Genomic DNA, 16,287 nt, shown 5'->3' with positions numbered 1-16,287 from the left:
TGCCGTGAGGCCTGGGATTCAGATGTCTGCAGCCCATGCCCCTGTAAGCTGTCTGGGACCATGGCCTGGTTGGGGAGGGCAAGTGGGGAAGCAGGAAGATGGGATTGTTTGTAACTACTCAGGGGTGCAGCTAATATCATCACATCAGCCTCCAACCATTCACCCTGACAGTATTTTCACCACTTTTCCAAATCTATTTTTTCATGAAGGGATCCCTTCTCTCTTCATTCCTTCTCTCTCATCTTTTCTGACAAAATTGCTCTTCTTTGGAAACAAACATTCCTGTTTCTTCATTGGAATGCCTCCTATCTCCTCCTTAACAACATTCTGGTCAGTTCTTGGAATGTGGTTTACATTACCACAGGAGAACAAAATAACACAAGGGCTTCCCAGTTGAGCACCACTTGGTGGGGTTGGGCAGAATCCTCCCAGTGCCTGGAGAGGGAGGTTAGGGGTGAGCCCGCAGTTTCTGGAGTGACTGTCCTCTTCTTTGGCAGAGTCTACTTGGGTGCCTTGGGCATCTCATTGCAAGTCTCTCACAGCTGCTGTGAGCTGGAGCGGGTGGGGGTGACACGGTGGCATCTGAAGAGCCTGAAGGGAGATGATTTGCTCTTGTGGGATTTGTTGCTGGGATTGAAGGCTTCGGGGCTGACTCACCCAATGAGGATTGGGCACAAGCCAAGGAGCAACTGAAAGACTCTGGGGTCACACACACTACTCTTAGCAGTGCCAGCTCAGCCTGCTGGGGGCCAGCTAGGTCTCGCCAGGCAGGCTGAGCCCCAGCCAGGGAGTCAAGACCTTTTTGCAATTATCAAGGTTTTTTCCTCTACTAGAGCAAATATGCATTCCTCTCCTGAGAATGGATTACAAAGCAAATTGTTCCTGCCTCTCTTCAAAGGCCAGTGGAGTTAGAAAACTGCTTCTTCTCCCTCCAGAAAGTTTAAAATTAAGTACAGGCAGGTTTGTGTCCTCCAGACAGCAGCTTTGGTGGAAGGTAACATACTCATCACCTTCTCCTGAGCCTTGGGGCTAGGCTTCCAGGTGGAACCCCACCTCCTCTGCTTCCTCTTTTATTTGCTAACCCCCAAACCAGTCCAAGAGTCCAAGGGAACTTTTAATTAGAAAGGTTTGAGAGGCAATTGCTACAATGGAAACCAGAAGGACAACAAAAATAAGTGCCCCAGGAATGTGACCCCATTGGGGCAATTTCACAAAGATCTTATCGCTGAGATTCAATCTAGGTATCTTCCTGAATCCCTCCAGGTCCCTTCCAGGCCTCCAGCTAGTTCATAGGGTCATACAAGCTCTTCTGGCTGGTTCCTTCTTTTCTAGAAACTTCTATCAAGTGAAGTTTGCCCAAGGCCCCCTCTCTGTTTTCCTCACACACATGCCTCCAGCAGTGTCTCTCCCATCTCATGAGAAAGTCATTCCCCATGGCCTTGCTCTGCCAGAGAGCCAAAGGGAGAAAACTCTTGAAAGGGTTCTGAAACCAGATCATCAGCTGCCAAGTTCCAAACCATAAGTGTACCAAACCACTGGACAGACCCCTGAATCTACCTTTCTTATTTGCAGGTGGGAAATGAGGAGCTCGGATATGGGACCAACACAAGTTTCTGGAGTATCTTTGAAAACAAGTCTCATCTCTCCCATGCCCATGTATTCACTAAAATTGCCAGCCCAGAAAGGGGTGATTATTCTCCAAACAGAATGCTTTCCTTCAGGAAACTGGGGTTTTCGCCTCAGGCAGGCAACTAGAATTCTTGCATAATGGGCCCCCTCTGGCTTGTCCTCATGCCTTGTCCCCCACACCAAGGACAGCCACAGTGCCCTCTCTAAAGTCCCCAGCCTGGGCCCACTGCACCTCTGCTGAAAGGCTGCTACACCCTTTTAACCGAGTTTATGACTCATCCTTCAGCCTCAGGCTCACTGTCCCAGTCTTTAAGGGGCTCTGGTCACTCTACCACCTGTCCACAAACAGCCAGGCCAGATTCTCTTTCTTAGCCTCTGCTGGATTCTTCTTCCCACTTACCACAGTCTCTCGTGATTCTGTCTCTTTGCTTTTGATGTGAGCTCCCACATCCAGCTTACCAGCACAGAACCAGGATTGTGCCGGTCACAGTCACTGTTGTCTCCACAGCACCATGGCTGGCACAGGTGTGTGTTCCATAAACACAAGGAGTCAGCTCATGAATGAGATGCAGTCAGAGAGGCAGGACACGGGTTTTAAATACCATGACTTTATTAGGAGCAGGCTGTTGTCACCTCAGCAGCCAGCTCTCTTGTATACACAGTATACACGCCCAGCCAGTGCCCAGGTTCTCCCATCCTTCCTCAGTACAGGGAATGCGAAAGAACCCAGCGCGGTGGGGGCTCTATCAGTGACAGTATTTAGTGTCTTCAGGAGCTGACTCCCAGGCTTGGGGCACTCAGGATCCTCAAACTGTCCTCAGCTCCTTCCAGCCCCCCTCTCTAGAATGACAAGGTCCAGAAAAGGGTGTTTGGTTCAAACTCGTCCAATCAGTGCACATGATGGGCAAGGTAAGCTAGGGAATCCTGAGCCCAAAGTCCCACTGAGGAAGTTGCTGGAGCCCCCAGAATGTTCCTCTTCTTCCATAGGCATGAGAAAGCACCCTAATGTTTTATTCCATCACCAGAAACCTAATGCTTGAGTCTCGGCTCTACTCAGCCCTGGAGAACATGGTTGGAGTGAGGAAGTGTTCAAAGACAAAACAAATTCCCCAAGTTGTCTTGGTCATACTTCTTTGGAAAAAGAAAAGAAAAAACAAACAAACAGACACCATGACAGAAAAGATCATGGAGAGCTGGCTTGCGTCAGGAACAAGAGTGGTTATCCATCCTTGAAATGACTTGTAAAACAGCTAACGGCAAACACTGCTCTGCAAAGGGGCAGTCTCCCCCGTGACAGCACCTCCCTTCCCACCCTCCCTCTTTCTGCACAGCCCCCTGACCACCCTCTCCTCACAACAGAGAGAATGCCCTAAGCACAGGGTGCAGTGCTGTCGTCAGCTGGCAAAGCTCCCTTCTGACTAGGCCCTAGAGCCCCGGGGGGCCTTTTGCCTCTGCAACTTCACAGTGCTCACTGGTACAAGGAGGGGGATTCCTCCTCGCTCCATCCTCCCCCTCAGAGAGCTGCATGCCTTCCACCCCCTGCAGGAGTTCTATGCAATGTCTCCAATCTGGGACAGGATTAGACCATCATAAAGGTTAGGCTGGTCAGCTGATTGGTTTATGGATTTTTGACTATTTGGGAACACCACATAAAAGAACTGAACCTGTCTCCCCAAGAAGATGCAAGTTTTGATCTTACATCATGAAGTTCTCCACTGAGGACCTAGACTAATTACCTATATTCCAAAGCAGAATATCTACCCCCTTTTCTCACTGAGGCATCTGCTTAGCCAAAAGATCTCTAACCTCAAAATATCTTCCCACGTGGAGGTATAGAAAAACGCCTTGGTTTCTACACCTCTGACACATCTATAAGACAGACAGGTCTCTAGCAGTTCCCACTAGTGACTGCCAAGGGCCCCTGGGTCTCATGGATTCTTGGTGTCTCCTGAAACCAGCTCCCAAGGAATTTAAAGAGAGAGACACCACCACCACCCTGGTCTTCCTATCTGGAAGCCCAGCAGGTGGCCACTCATCACGCATTCATCTTTGTGACTGGGCAGATCAGTCTGTAAAGATGACAGCTGGGTGTGGTGGGAGCACCAATCACCTCTGTCCCTGGGGAGGGACAGGGTGGGTTCCCAGAGAGCATAATCTGAGGTAGCAAACAATGAATCCCATTTCCCAACTGGAGAGGCAAAGGCCTGGAGATGCAACATAATGTGCCCATGGCAGACAGCAGGCGCTATCAGGAAGAAGAGTAACTTGCAGGCATGTGAATGTTCAGGGCCTGGCCCTCCTGGTCATGTCCCACTAGTTGCTCAGTGGGCAAAGAACTGTGGTCACTTTGTAGGTTCTGAAACAATGTAGAACTATAGCGTCAACCATATTATATATCCACCTCATTAGGAAAAACTCATTAGACCTGGAGCCTCCTTCACCATTCTAAGGTAATATCCCCCCAAAGCCAGGCCAGCGCTCAGCACTCACCCACCTCGGCTCCAATGACAGTAAAACCCTCTAGATCTCTCCTCACATTCCCTACTTGAGCTACAGAATCTATCACCCCTTTAAAGTGTCAGCCTCTTTTTGCAATGGTCACTTTCCTCTTGACAAAAATGGCAGGCTTCCTGTGGACTTCCTCCCCGTGCCTGCAGAGTCTCAGAGGGCACCTTGGTGGCAGCCCTTCTGTTAGTCTAATGTCCTGGACATCTGGGGGAGAGGAGGCTGACTCTTTCAGGGAGGGCCAAAACGAAGATTTAAGAAACCTCCAGACTCCCTATATACATCTGTCTCTTTTCAAATGCAGGGGCTCAGGCTCCAGTTATTCCCAATCTCACTCTCCCTTCAACTACCACCCAACCCAGGCAGTGTTTATTGTTCAATCCATGTCAGTTAGAAAAGGAAAAAGGGCCATAAGCACCGTGAAAACCCTGCCTTTTTCAGAGATGGCTCAGAGTCCCTGGGGCCACCTGAGGGTGCCAAGCTGCTGGGCCATGGCTCTTCCAGCAGCCTGTGGCCTCCCTTATGGAGGCCAAGGTCCCTGAAGTTCTGCCTGGGAGGTGCCCATCCTCCAGGTCCCTTGGAAACTGGGCCTCAGCACCTTCTGCCCAGTACCTACACCCCACAGCCTCTCCCAGCAACCAGGTCCCCGAGGAGCGGAACATGAGGTAGACTGTGCATTAGTTGGCTACCCCCTGCCCAGTCCAGGGAGGAGGGAACCACTCACCCCAACCCATGGTCCTTGTCCTGGATGCGAGTGACATCTTGGCACAGGTCCCTGGCTGCTGTCCTCTACTCCAGCCAGCCAGAACACCAGCACCACAGTGGGGCAGAAAATGGAGGGGAGAAAGGAACAGTCTCTCAGCAGGGCCTCAAGATGCAGAAATCCAGTTCCTGGGGCTTGCGTCGCAGATTGCACTGGTCCCGGGCCAGCAACTGGCCTCCATGGCCCACACACTTGAGTGGACGTCTCTTAAATCCACTCCCACAGCTCTTGGAACAGGGTGACCAAGTCCCAAGCTCCCAGGTTGGGCAAGGCTCCCCACAGGCTCGTGTCTCCACTGGCCGATGGGCTGCATCACAGGCAGATGCCCCACGCTGCCCTGGGGAGCTCCGACAGTCCACAGCCCGCTTCTGCAGGCCACTTCCACAGCTCACAGAGCAAGCCCCCCAGCTGCCTGCCACCCAGCGTGCCAGGGACCGATCTTCTGGCTGTTCCACTTGATTGGAAAGGCTAAGGACGCTGTTGTGTAGCACCGAAGGGCTCCGGGGGTCCTTGGAGTGGGAAGACTTGTCCTCCCGAGGTTCTTTGGGCAGATAGAAGGAGTAGCGAACTCGAGGTGGTGTCATCTTCCCCACAGAGAGGACCTCCACAATCAGGGGCTCCAGGATAGGCCGGGAAGCCTGCAGGCTCTCCACCGCAGTGCCCGTGCCACTGTACCGCAACAGGCTGCCCTTCACCACCAGGTCCCGCTCCACAGCCGTTACCACAAAGTTCCCATTGAGCAGGTACTTGCCTTGGCTATTCTTCAGGGCCAGGTAGTTGTCATCCCCAATCAACCCCTTGTAACCACGCTGGCGGATGTCAATGCTTGAAGCACCGGCAGGGATGGCCACTACAAAATTGTAGCCATGCCTAGGGTTAAAAAAGGGGATTGTGCATTAGACAGATGCCTGGACCTAAGGACCTCATACCCCTTTAAAGTCATAATTGATCACCATTCACAAACCCCAGAGCAGGTCACAAAGATGTTGGTAGCAGATTGCAAAGGTGAGGCTGCTCAAGCACCATCCAGGTCATGATGGAAACACACCAAGTTAAAAGGTGGTACACAGATTTCTTGATTATCTGAAACTGAATAGCTGCCCATAGAGCCTCATGATCATTTTTCTTCAGTAAATTTATCTTGTGGTGAATTCTAGAGTGGGAGTGAAAGCAGAAGTTGTAGAGGTAGAGAGAACCTCATCCTTTGCTTTGCTATTGGTCTTGAATAAGTTTTTCTCAGTTTGTCTAAACCTCTGTGTCCTCACCAGTAAAATGGAGTTCATAATCTCACATACCTCATTCAACTGTAAGGAGGGATAAAGAAGCCAAAGCATGTGAAGCATGTCACACAGTGTGTGGCACAGTGAGAACCCCATAGGTATAATCTGTGATAATGAGGAGGGGGAAAAAGGAAATAAATCTGTGGTTCTCAAGTCCAAGGCTGGGAGCTCAATGCAGTGAGACTGTACTGGCCTTGGACTTGGGTATGGAAATCCAGCTGGCTCAGATACCAATTCCCTGGTAACTTTAAACAGTTCCTCAATGTTCTGATATTCACATCTATATAATAAGTGGGTTAACCTAGATGATTTCTACAGCCCCTTCTAGCTCCAGTCATCTGTGAAAGAACACTTGTCATTTAACCAAAGTACCTCTAACTCCCCATGTGGCCCCACTGCAGGTCCCTGTGAAGGACAGCCTGGATCACCTCCACCTGCAGCACCAGTGCTCCAGAGAAGGGGCTCGGTACCCTCCCTGTCATCTCCCACCTAGAAACTCAGCAGAAGATGTCATGTCCAGAGGGTCCAATCAGACTCCAGGACAGCCATCTCATCTCTCCATCATCAGTACTTGGCCTCCCAAGTTTTCAAGGGCATTTATACTCCCTACTCTAAACTGAGATCTCAAGTGTCCTGTTCTTCCAGAACATGGGTCAGGACCTTGGAGAAATGGGAATGAAAGGAGAAAAGAGAATGTGTTTGACCTCAGAAGGCTGGGGAGCTACAGACACTAGAGTTGGGACTAGAAGAGGCCCAGAGATGATTCTTCAGCAGATCCTAGTGCACTTTTCCTAGGAAGCAGAGGTCCCTTCAGTCCCAGCCTCCTGTTCACTGTCCCTTGGCAATTTATTGCCATTCTCTCCCTCATCTGACCACCAGGGCCTGGGCCTCAGGCTCAGGGAGAGGGTAGCAGCTGTCACGCTCTGTCACCTTATTATCTTTTTGAACATGTATTGAGCATTTATTCTACACCAGGTAGTACACTAACCATTTTATTTGGACTAACTCCCTTACTCCTCACAAGAGCTCATGTGAAGTACATTAGTATTATATCCACTTTACAAATAAGAACATCTAGAACTCACTGGAGTCACTTGTCTAAGATCAGGCAGAAGAGAAATGAGATTAGAATGCAGATCATAGAATGCTAGACAGAACCTAACAAAACTGACATTTCCTTAAATATCATCTGCTTTGGTGTGTTCTTGAAGATTCATCTTCCTTTGCTAAATAAATGGATGGATTGATGGATGGATGGATGGATGGGTAGGTGGATGGATGGATGGATGGATGGATGGATAGATGGATGGATGGATGGATGGATGGTTCAGATGATTATCAGCCCTAGAAGAGAATGAGTGGCCTCTACAGTAAGAGTATGGCCAGAATCTAATATTCACCCCAACCTAAACCAAGCTTCCAATGACTGGGAAAATTCCACTCACCCTCCTCCCAACTTGCTCCCTGGATACACCTTCCAGGACCCAGAACTCACATGGGCTTGGTGAAGATTCCTGTCACCCTCTTGCAACTTTTGTTGTCTCCCCCACACACTCCACATTTGTCAAACTTCTTCTTGGAGCCCAGGTTCCCATCACAGCCAGCCTTGATGCATTTGCCTTGAACACAGACTGAGGTGGAGTCAGGAGAACACAGTGTGCCATCCACCACCTGCAGCATTCCCAGAAGGGAAAGAAGAGGAAGAGGGACAGCTCAGCCTGATGTTCCCCCAAAGCCTAATCCCTGCTCTGTCTCCTGCCCCATCTTGCTCACCTTGGGTGCCAGCACATAGAAGTAGCCAGTGCCATTCGCTCGGCAGATGAGTTTGCACTTGTCCCTGGGAGACACGCCTGAGTATTTGGGCACCCATGCAATGGCCAGGGTTAGCCGGTTGGTGCTGTGGTTGTAGCCATTGAAAGCCTCACATTGCTCTTCCCGGAAGCTCTTGCCAGAGGCTGGAGAGGGAGAAATCACATGCAGGAATTTTCAGGGAAGTACCATGGGAAGTGTAAAAGAGAATATCCCTCCCTGGGATGGCTAGCATCAAGAATCTAAACAGCCCTTTCCTACCCTCAAGAGTGTGATGCTCATCACTAGAGCCACAAGCTCCCCAACTCAAAGGATAATACAGGGCACGGATAATAATGCATCCTCAAAGGAATGTGCCACCCTCTCCAGCAATCTTGCCTTGAACTCCCTTTATAACAGGTATCTTAAATATTTTTTGGATTATGAAAGCCTTCAATAGTTTATTGAAACTATCTTCACAATAATGTTATTAAGTGCATAAATTATATAAATTTACCAAGAACACCAATTATAATAATATACAACTATCAGCATATTTTGAAACATATTTGTGATATGTATGCTTCTTTGATAATGCATTAAATAATATGATTCAATAATGAATATAATAACTGCTGTAATTTTAAAGTAGGGATGGATAAGCATAAATGGTATTTTGAGAATTCTTCAACTGAAATATCATATAAAAATAGCAATGATTTCTATTGGTGACAGTCACAGGTATTTCTATTACTTTTCAATTTGTTGCCTAAGTGAAGGAAATATCAGAATTTAGATGAAACAATTAAAAAAGAAAAGAAAAAGAAATACTCAATTTATAATTGAAGGGAATACTAAGTTTTAGATAGAAACTTCAGTAAAAATAGAGATGCAATTTTTTCCCACCAAGTTCATGGGCCCCGAATTCCTACTTGAAAGAGAGTCTTGTCAGTACTTAATTAAGAAGACATCTAGTGCCTCATTCTCTTGAGCCATTTAGCCTCCCAGTCGAAGCAGAACACTGTTGCTTCCCCCTCACCTGAGCTGGGACAGGGCTGCAGATTGCAGGATCGGTATTTCACCCTCACTCCTTCGCAGTACTTGCCCCCGTTGGCAGGGGTGGGGTTGCTGCACTGCCTCCGAGCCAGCTGCACACCCCCACCACAGGTGCGTGAGCACGATCCATATGGTTCCCATTTGGCCCAGGAGCCATCCACCTGCGAGGAAAAGCCACTTATACTCTTGCGGAGGTCCAGGTGCCACACGCAGCCCTTTAGCCTACAGAAAAGCCACCAGTGCAATCCTCAAGTTCCCATCTGGCCCCACTGAAATGAAATTCACTTTATACCATGAGAAAAAAAACAATATGCACATGATCTGTATGCATAGCACCCACATAACACTTCAACTGATTAATTAGCAAACACCAGCTGCTCCCAGTTATGAGACATCCTTGGGCCACCGAGTGAGGCAGACAAGTTTTATCATCACCTCTGCTCTCACCACAGAGCGGGCTTGAGCCACTGGCCAATATCCTTAGGTTGTACATGCTTTACCTGCAAAAATGGAGCCAATAATACTTGGGTCTGAGGTCTGACGGAAGATTTAAAGGAGGTGACAGGTATAAAAATTCCTAGCACTGGTCCTGCCTCCATGCAAGAGTTCAAAGTTTCCCCTTGTCTGTTGTTAGTGTATTTACAAGAATCTCAGCTGTTCCAGCTAACAGCCTTGCCAATAAACAACGTTGTCATAGATACTTAAATATTTTTATTCATAAATGTTCAGAGTCTTTGCCAAACCAAATTGATCTCAACCTCAATCAGGAGCTGCATTTGAGAAAGCCTCAGTATCAGCGATGCTAATATTTACATTAAGAGGACATGTAGATAAGACACTATTAAGCAATTCTAAAACTCTATTTGGCTTTGGAGTGAATTATGCATTGGGCTTTATTTGTTTGTTTGTTTGTTGTTTAGCAGGGTAGAGAGGATAGAAAATGTATAATCTTCATTCTGTTTTTCTTAGGATGATAGTAAAATGAATTTTCACCCCTGAACACACCTTTGTTGGGCAATAAAAGAAGCAGCCCAGTTGTACATCCTGGTATTAAAACTGCCACAGTTCATACATAAGGTAACTAATCCACATAGGCCCAATCAGAATTGCTTCCATGAAACATGAGTACTTTAACTTATGTACATATTCAGTATATTTTTTGGACTATCCTCCTCTCAGATAGTTATTGGCTCATTGTTTTAATATGTCTGGGTTTTTTATTTTTTTTAAAAAAAAGATAAAATACTTTCTTGTACCCCTGCTTTCTCTCAAACTAGTGCTCCATTCCAATTCCTTCCTTTCACTTCCTGAGAAAGTCATTCACCTCTTTTCCTTTCCCATCTTCACTCCTCAGAGCTTTGCTTTATGGTTTTTTCCCCCATCACACCACAGAAGTTGCTCCTTCAAAAGTGAGCAATGACCATCTGAAGAATTAATAATCTGAGCCTAGACTTTATTCTCTCCAATTTTTCTTCAATACTTAACACTGTTCCTGCAACTTCTGAGCCAACGCTCTTTGTTTTTATCTGGTGTCATTTCTTCCCACCCACTTGTACAAAAACATGTATTGTACTCCGATCATGCACCATTCATTCATTCATTGGCCAAATATTTGCCGTGTTCCTACTATATGCCTGACACCATGCACAGCAAGTCCCAACCCTCCAGGTCATCACATCCTAGTTAAGGAAACACAGATAATTAAAATAAGCCAGTACATGTAGATTGTTGGATAGGCTTAAAAGCAGGTGTGGGTTAGGGTGAGAATGATGGGGAGGACCCTGGCAAGGTGGGCTGCTCTTTATTATGAGGAGTCAGGGAAGCCTCACTCATAGAAATTTAAGGGAAATACAGGCATGAGCCATGCATATATTTCAGGCAAAGGAAACAATGCAAAGGCCTTGAGGAAAGATGTGCCTGGAGCAGAGCAATCAAGAGAAGAGAAGCCGGAGATGAAGGCAGAAATGCATGGCCATTCTGAGTCAGGTATGGAAACCCTGAGGCTTCCAAGAAGAGAAAGGGCATAACCTAACTCACATTTTTAATGGATCCCTCTGGGCACATGTTGGGGATGGTCTCTAAGGAGTAAGATCAGAAGCAGAGAGACCAGTTGGGGAGTGACTGCTATAATCCAGGCAAGAAGAGTTGATGGCTTAGACCAGGGTGGTAGCAGGGAAAGCAGTGAGAAATAGGATTCTAGATCTCTTTCAAAGACAGGGTCAATAGAAATTTCTGAGATACAGAATGTGAAGGATGCAGGAGAAAAAGGGTTTACGTGGAGCTGACAAAGCAGGTTTAGGGGATACGATCAGGAGCTCAGTTTTACAGATGCTATGTTCAAGATGCTTATCTGGTATTCAAATGGAGATGTCATGATTCAGTTATACAAGTCTGTGACTTGGGAAAGAGACATGTGCTGGAGATACAAATATAGGAGTCTCTAACCTGTGAATGGTATTTAAAGCCACAGCCTCGATTAATCACTTAAGAAACTGAGTGTGTACAGTGAAGAAGGTAAGGACTGAGCCCTGGAGCACTCCAACATTTAGAAAATGAGAATGAGGAAGAGCCAGTGAAGGAGACCGAGGAGAAAGCCAGTTAAGGGAAGAGAAGAACCCACAAGAAGCAGAGACTGCCTCACAATAAGTGGAAACTGGGTTCTCAGGGGATAAAGTGATGGGTCATGTCAGAATCTGCATCAAATCAGGGCAAGTGAGGGATGGTGAACAACACACATGGCTATTTGGTGACCTAAGCAAGCATTATTTTAGAGGAATGGTGGGAGTGGAAGCCTGATTGAAGTGAATTCCTGAGAAATCCAGGGAGTAAAGAAGCACATTTATACAACTCTTTTAAGGAAAGTTGATGTCAAGGGAGTCAGATAAACAGATTGTGATATTTGGAGAGGATGAATGGTCATAAGAAGTGTGGTTTAAGATGGAAAAGAAAAAAAAAAAGGTTTGTAGCATAATAGGAATGATTCAACCCAAGAGACAGAAGAAGTGATACTGTAGGAGAGAATGGAGAAATGACAAGTGATGCCCTTGAGTACACAAGAGGGACAGTACAAAGCACAAAGGTTGGCCTTGGGTTCAGCTTGGACAGTCCCTCCACTGGAAGTGGAGAAAGATGGGAGTATGTACAGAAGCAGTCAGACAATGGATGTAGTGCCTTGGAAATTGTCTTCTGATTGCTTGATTGCTTCTTTTACCTTAGTAAAATAGGGGAGGAAAGGTCACTGGTTGCTATGGTTTAGATGTGGTTTATCTCCCATTAATTCATGTGTTGGAATCTTGGTCCCCAGAGTGGCAGTATTAAGGAGGGGTAGGACAACTGGGAATTAATTAGGTCATTGAGGACACTGCCTTCAGAAGGAATTAAGTAGCTCTTTTGGATCCTAATTAGTTCCATGAGAGTAAGGTGTTATGAAAGAGTAAGCCTGCACCTCCCACACTCTGGCTTCTCTTATCTCCATGTGATCCCTCCCTCTTGCAAGCACTCCCACCATAATGCTATGTGCCATGAGGTGAAGCAACCAGGGAGGCCCCTCACCAAAACTTACATCATGTTATTGGACTTTCAGTCTCCAAAACTGTGAACTTAATAAACTTCTTCTCATTATAAATTACCCAGCGTTGGGTATTTCATTATAGTAATGGGAAATGGACTACTACACCAGTACAAGTAAAAATGAGGAAGAAGTTGGTGATGGAAGGACGGACGGAAGTGTAAAGAGTGAGAGGGCGCATAAACTATAGAAATGAAATATATATCACTCCTGGCCAGAATTATGGGAGTTTCCAGGTTGTTAATCTAAGCTGATACCAGTGAGCATAATTGTGCATCTTTTTCCAGCCATATTCACCTATGCAGGCACATCTGAGTAGGTGAGTGAGTTGGGTTCAACCAAGGTGGTGGCTAATCCAAGTAAGCATGACAGAGAGGGATGAGATAAGGGAACCAAGAGTGTATCTAAAGGAGTCGCTTTAACAATGGACCACAGAATCTCAGCTCAATAAAGAGGAGGTGAGGGCATGTGACGGAAAGATGGAAATAATGTTGTATCCATGGACAATAGGCCCATATGGAATTGAAGAATTGTTAGAGTACAAAAAAAAAAAAAAAAAAAAAAGAAGTGAGTTGGGAAGATGGCTTCAATCAAATCAGGCAGTAAGAGGACTGTTCAGAGATGACATGGAGGATATAGTGGATTTTGCTGATAGAAAATTCCAGAAATCATATGGAAAGATTGTGCTTACCAAACCACATTTCCTATGTCCAATATCTTCTTGACTAGTCTATTCCTCCTTTAGATTCCTCTTCCCAAGAGAAGGAGCTGGCTATGACTCACCTGTCCTCAGAATCTTCTAGTCTGAACCCTCAGCTACCCACCCACTAGCTCACTCAGTCCCAACTCCCTGCCTTGCTGCACCTCCACCTATTGGGCACTTACTCAACCCTCAAGGCTCTCTTCAAATGCCTCCTCCTCCTCAAAGTTTTTTCAGTGCCTTCTGCTTAATCTCTCACCCCTGCTTCTCCCATAACACATTTTTATACCTCTGTTGTAACTCAGAATACTTGCTTCTCCATGTCTGTATTCTAATGACATTTCTAGGTTCCTCACAAGACTATGAGCTTTCTGGGATATGGCCTACATTTTATTTCTTTTTCTGACCAGCACAGTACCTTATTCAGTTCCCTGAAGCCAGTGCATTGCTGCCTAATAAATTATTAAAGATTTAGTTAAATACATATTCCCAGGTCACAGAACAAGATTTTAAATAATGCTCTCCCACATCCATCTGAGGTGCTTGGTGAAAATATTTCCTCTTTTCACATAAAACCCTATCCCAAGTCTTTCTCCAGCTGGGAATAGGGTAGGTAAGGGACAGTCATGTTTAGGATCTGGGAGAAGGATGGACATCTTATTCCTGCCAGGAAAAGTACAAATCCCTTTACTACACTAACTCAAGACCTAAAGAATATACAGTTTGTATTATATTCAGAGAATCTTTAGGGTTCTGTTGTTCTGATTTGATTGCTAGTCCTATTTATTATTTATCTAGGGCAGGGGGACTTTTGTTCAATTGTATTTCAGCTAAAAAAAAAAAAATCAAAGCAGAGTTCAGGATGTGTCAAGTTACTGAAGCTTGCCCAGGGCTCTGCTTCATTGCATCTCTAATCCTTGTTCATCTGTGTGGTCCCTGGCTCCCTCGCTATAGTTGATGAGGAAAGAAAGTATGGAGCCAGCGGTAAGCCACTCCTAATGTCAACTACTCAGCTCTGGGTCCAGAGCTCCTCCCACATAGGACAAGGCACAGAACGCAGGGCTGACCTCAGTCCTGTCGAAGGCTGTTTCCCACGTATCTGTAAGGCTTCACCAAGTCCTCTGACCTACCATAGCTTTTTCTCTACTCTCAGAGTCAAAAAGAGGTTACAACCATAGACAGAAATGGAGACACAGTGCAGCAACGTGAGTCAGCTGTGGTCACACAGCCAATCTGTGACAGGGCAACTTCCCAGTGGAAACCAGGTAGCAGAGGTCACAGACCTCCTCCTCTCCTTTCAGGAGTTCCCAACTCATCAGCTCCTGTACTCACCCTGTATTTGTTGAGGTTGTGTCTCTCCACACAGGCCCCCTTGAGGCAGAACTTGCCGTCACCACAGCTGGTACCATCTGCCCAGGGGAAGTGGCGGGTCTGGCACACCATCTGCCCCTTGGCCTTGCCAGTGCACCACAGCTTGCTGCAGTACTGCATGTATGGACAGGGTTTTGAGCCCACGCCAAAGGCCAGCTCACACTGCTGGCTCAGGGTATAGCTGGTGCCTGGCAGGTCCTCAGGCAGGGAGATGGGCTTGCTGGGCTGGTCCAGCAGGCAGTCACCTACAGAGAGCCAAGGACATTTATCAGGACAAGCTGGGGACAGTGGGTCTTAGCTGGCCTAAGATGTAGGGAAGGAAAGAATCAAGGGGCAACTAGGATGGACCCACATCAGGGCCCAACTTCTTGGGGGTACATGACTTGGGTACAGAGGACAGTCCAGAAAGGTAGCAAGAACCACCACATGACAGCAAAGACATCCTTGCCAAGCCACCCACTCCTCTCTGCCACCTCAGCTTACCATAGCCACTGTCCAGGAAATCGGTAATGATAGCAGCACTGCAGGCTGACCAGGGGTTGGCACGGTCAATCTGGATGAGGGTCGGGGACATCATGTGGTTGGCTTGGAGCTTCCCAAACACCTCCTCACACACTTTCACATTGTCATGAGGCATATTAAACACATGACCTATGGAATGAAATGAGGATTCAGGAGGAGAGGGCTACACAGGATAGGCATGAGGGGTTGAGGGAAGAATCAGGGCAGGGGGCAGGAGAAAGCCTGTGAAATGGTTTCCAGGCTGGTCATTTGCACCTGTCAATGAATTGCTTTGCCAATGTCCTCAAGATCATAGGCTCCTGTTTTCTGTCCCCCTCTACTAGGCTGTGAGCTTGCTGAGAACAGAAGCAGGTCTCCTGGCCTTTAATATATTCTCCCCATAGTGCCTAAACGTCAGATATTCTGCAGAGGTACTCTGACTGTATAACTGGCCAACTGGGACAATAAGAAAAAAGTGAAACAAAGCCACAGCCAAGGAGATGCTAACCCTAAGAAAGGATTCCCTGAGATTTCAGAATATGAGACCAAAGACAAATGTCTGCCCACTTCACCCACACAAAGCACCCAACACAAACCCAGTACAGTCCCAGGGGGTAACTCTCCTCCCTTCCAGTCTTACCCAGCTCATGGGCAGTGGTGAAGGCTGATGGAAGCCCATCATCCTCAATGACGGAGCAACTTCTCTTGGGATCACACATGGTGCCCACATCAGCCATGCCCAGGGTGTCACAGGTGGTGGCCCCACACAGGTCCTGCCAGGTGGAAGAGAAGCAGAACCAGCCCAAAGTTAACAGTGCCAGAAGGGATATGAAGGGGGGAAAGGGCATATCCTATGAGACATTCCAACTCACCCCACCCCAGTGCTAGTCAGGCCCAGACCTTACAGCCAGGCCCTCTGTGCTAAGGAGTGGTAGGCTATTCATGGAATCAGCCCAGACTGAGGGAGGAGGCCTCAGGAAGAAAGCTCTGTGGCTCACTGAGAAGACTGTGCTCAACCACATCCACAGGGAGGTCCTACATAAGGAAATTAGGAGGTACAAAATTAAACTACAAGGGCCACTGCTTTATATAGAGATAGCTTTCCAGACCAGAAAAAAAAAAAAAA

The 16,287-nt window shown here is 47.0% G+C and overlaps 1 protein-coding gene across 2 annotated transcripts in view; it reads right to left on the bottom strand.

The window, feature by feature from the left end:
* Positions 1–2,216: 2,216 nt before the first annotated feature.
* Positions 2,217–16,287, bottom strand: part of Adamts15 (ADAM metallopeptidase with thrombospondin type 1 motif 15) — a 26,765-nt gene continuing 12,694 nt past the window's right edge. For both annotated transcript variants that reach the window (XM_015499058.2, XM_048796064.1), the window contains exons 2-8: positions 15,802–15,934; positions 15,144–15,311; positions 14,622–14,905; positions 9,005–9,182; positions 7,951–8,132; positions 7,673–7,848; positions 2,217–5,767 (exon numbers count right to left, since the gene is read on the bottom strand). In XM_015499058.2, the coding sequence (XP_015354544.1) occupies positions 4,993–5,767; positions 7,673–7,848; positions 7,951–8,132; positions 9,005–9,182; positions 14,622–14,905; positions 15,144–15,311; positions 15,802–15,934 (1,896 nt within the window). In that variant the 3' untranslated portion in view covers positions 2,217–4,992. The remainder of the gene's footprint in view (positions 5,768–7,672; positions 7,849–7,950; positions 8,133–9,004; positions 9,183–14,621; positions 14,906–15,143; positions 15,312–15,801; positions 15,935–16,287) is intronic.

This window comes from Marmota marmota, unplaced genomic scaffold, assembly GCF_001458135.2.
Source record: "Marmota marmota marmota unplaced genomic scaffold, marMar, whole genome shotgun sequence".
Lineage (NCBI taxonomy): Eukaryota > Metazoa > Chordata > Mammalia > Rodentia > Sciuridae > Marmota > Marmota marmota.
The sequence above is the reverse complement of the archived record's forward strand: the minus strand, read 5'-3'. Positions and strand labels throughout refer to the sequence as shown.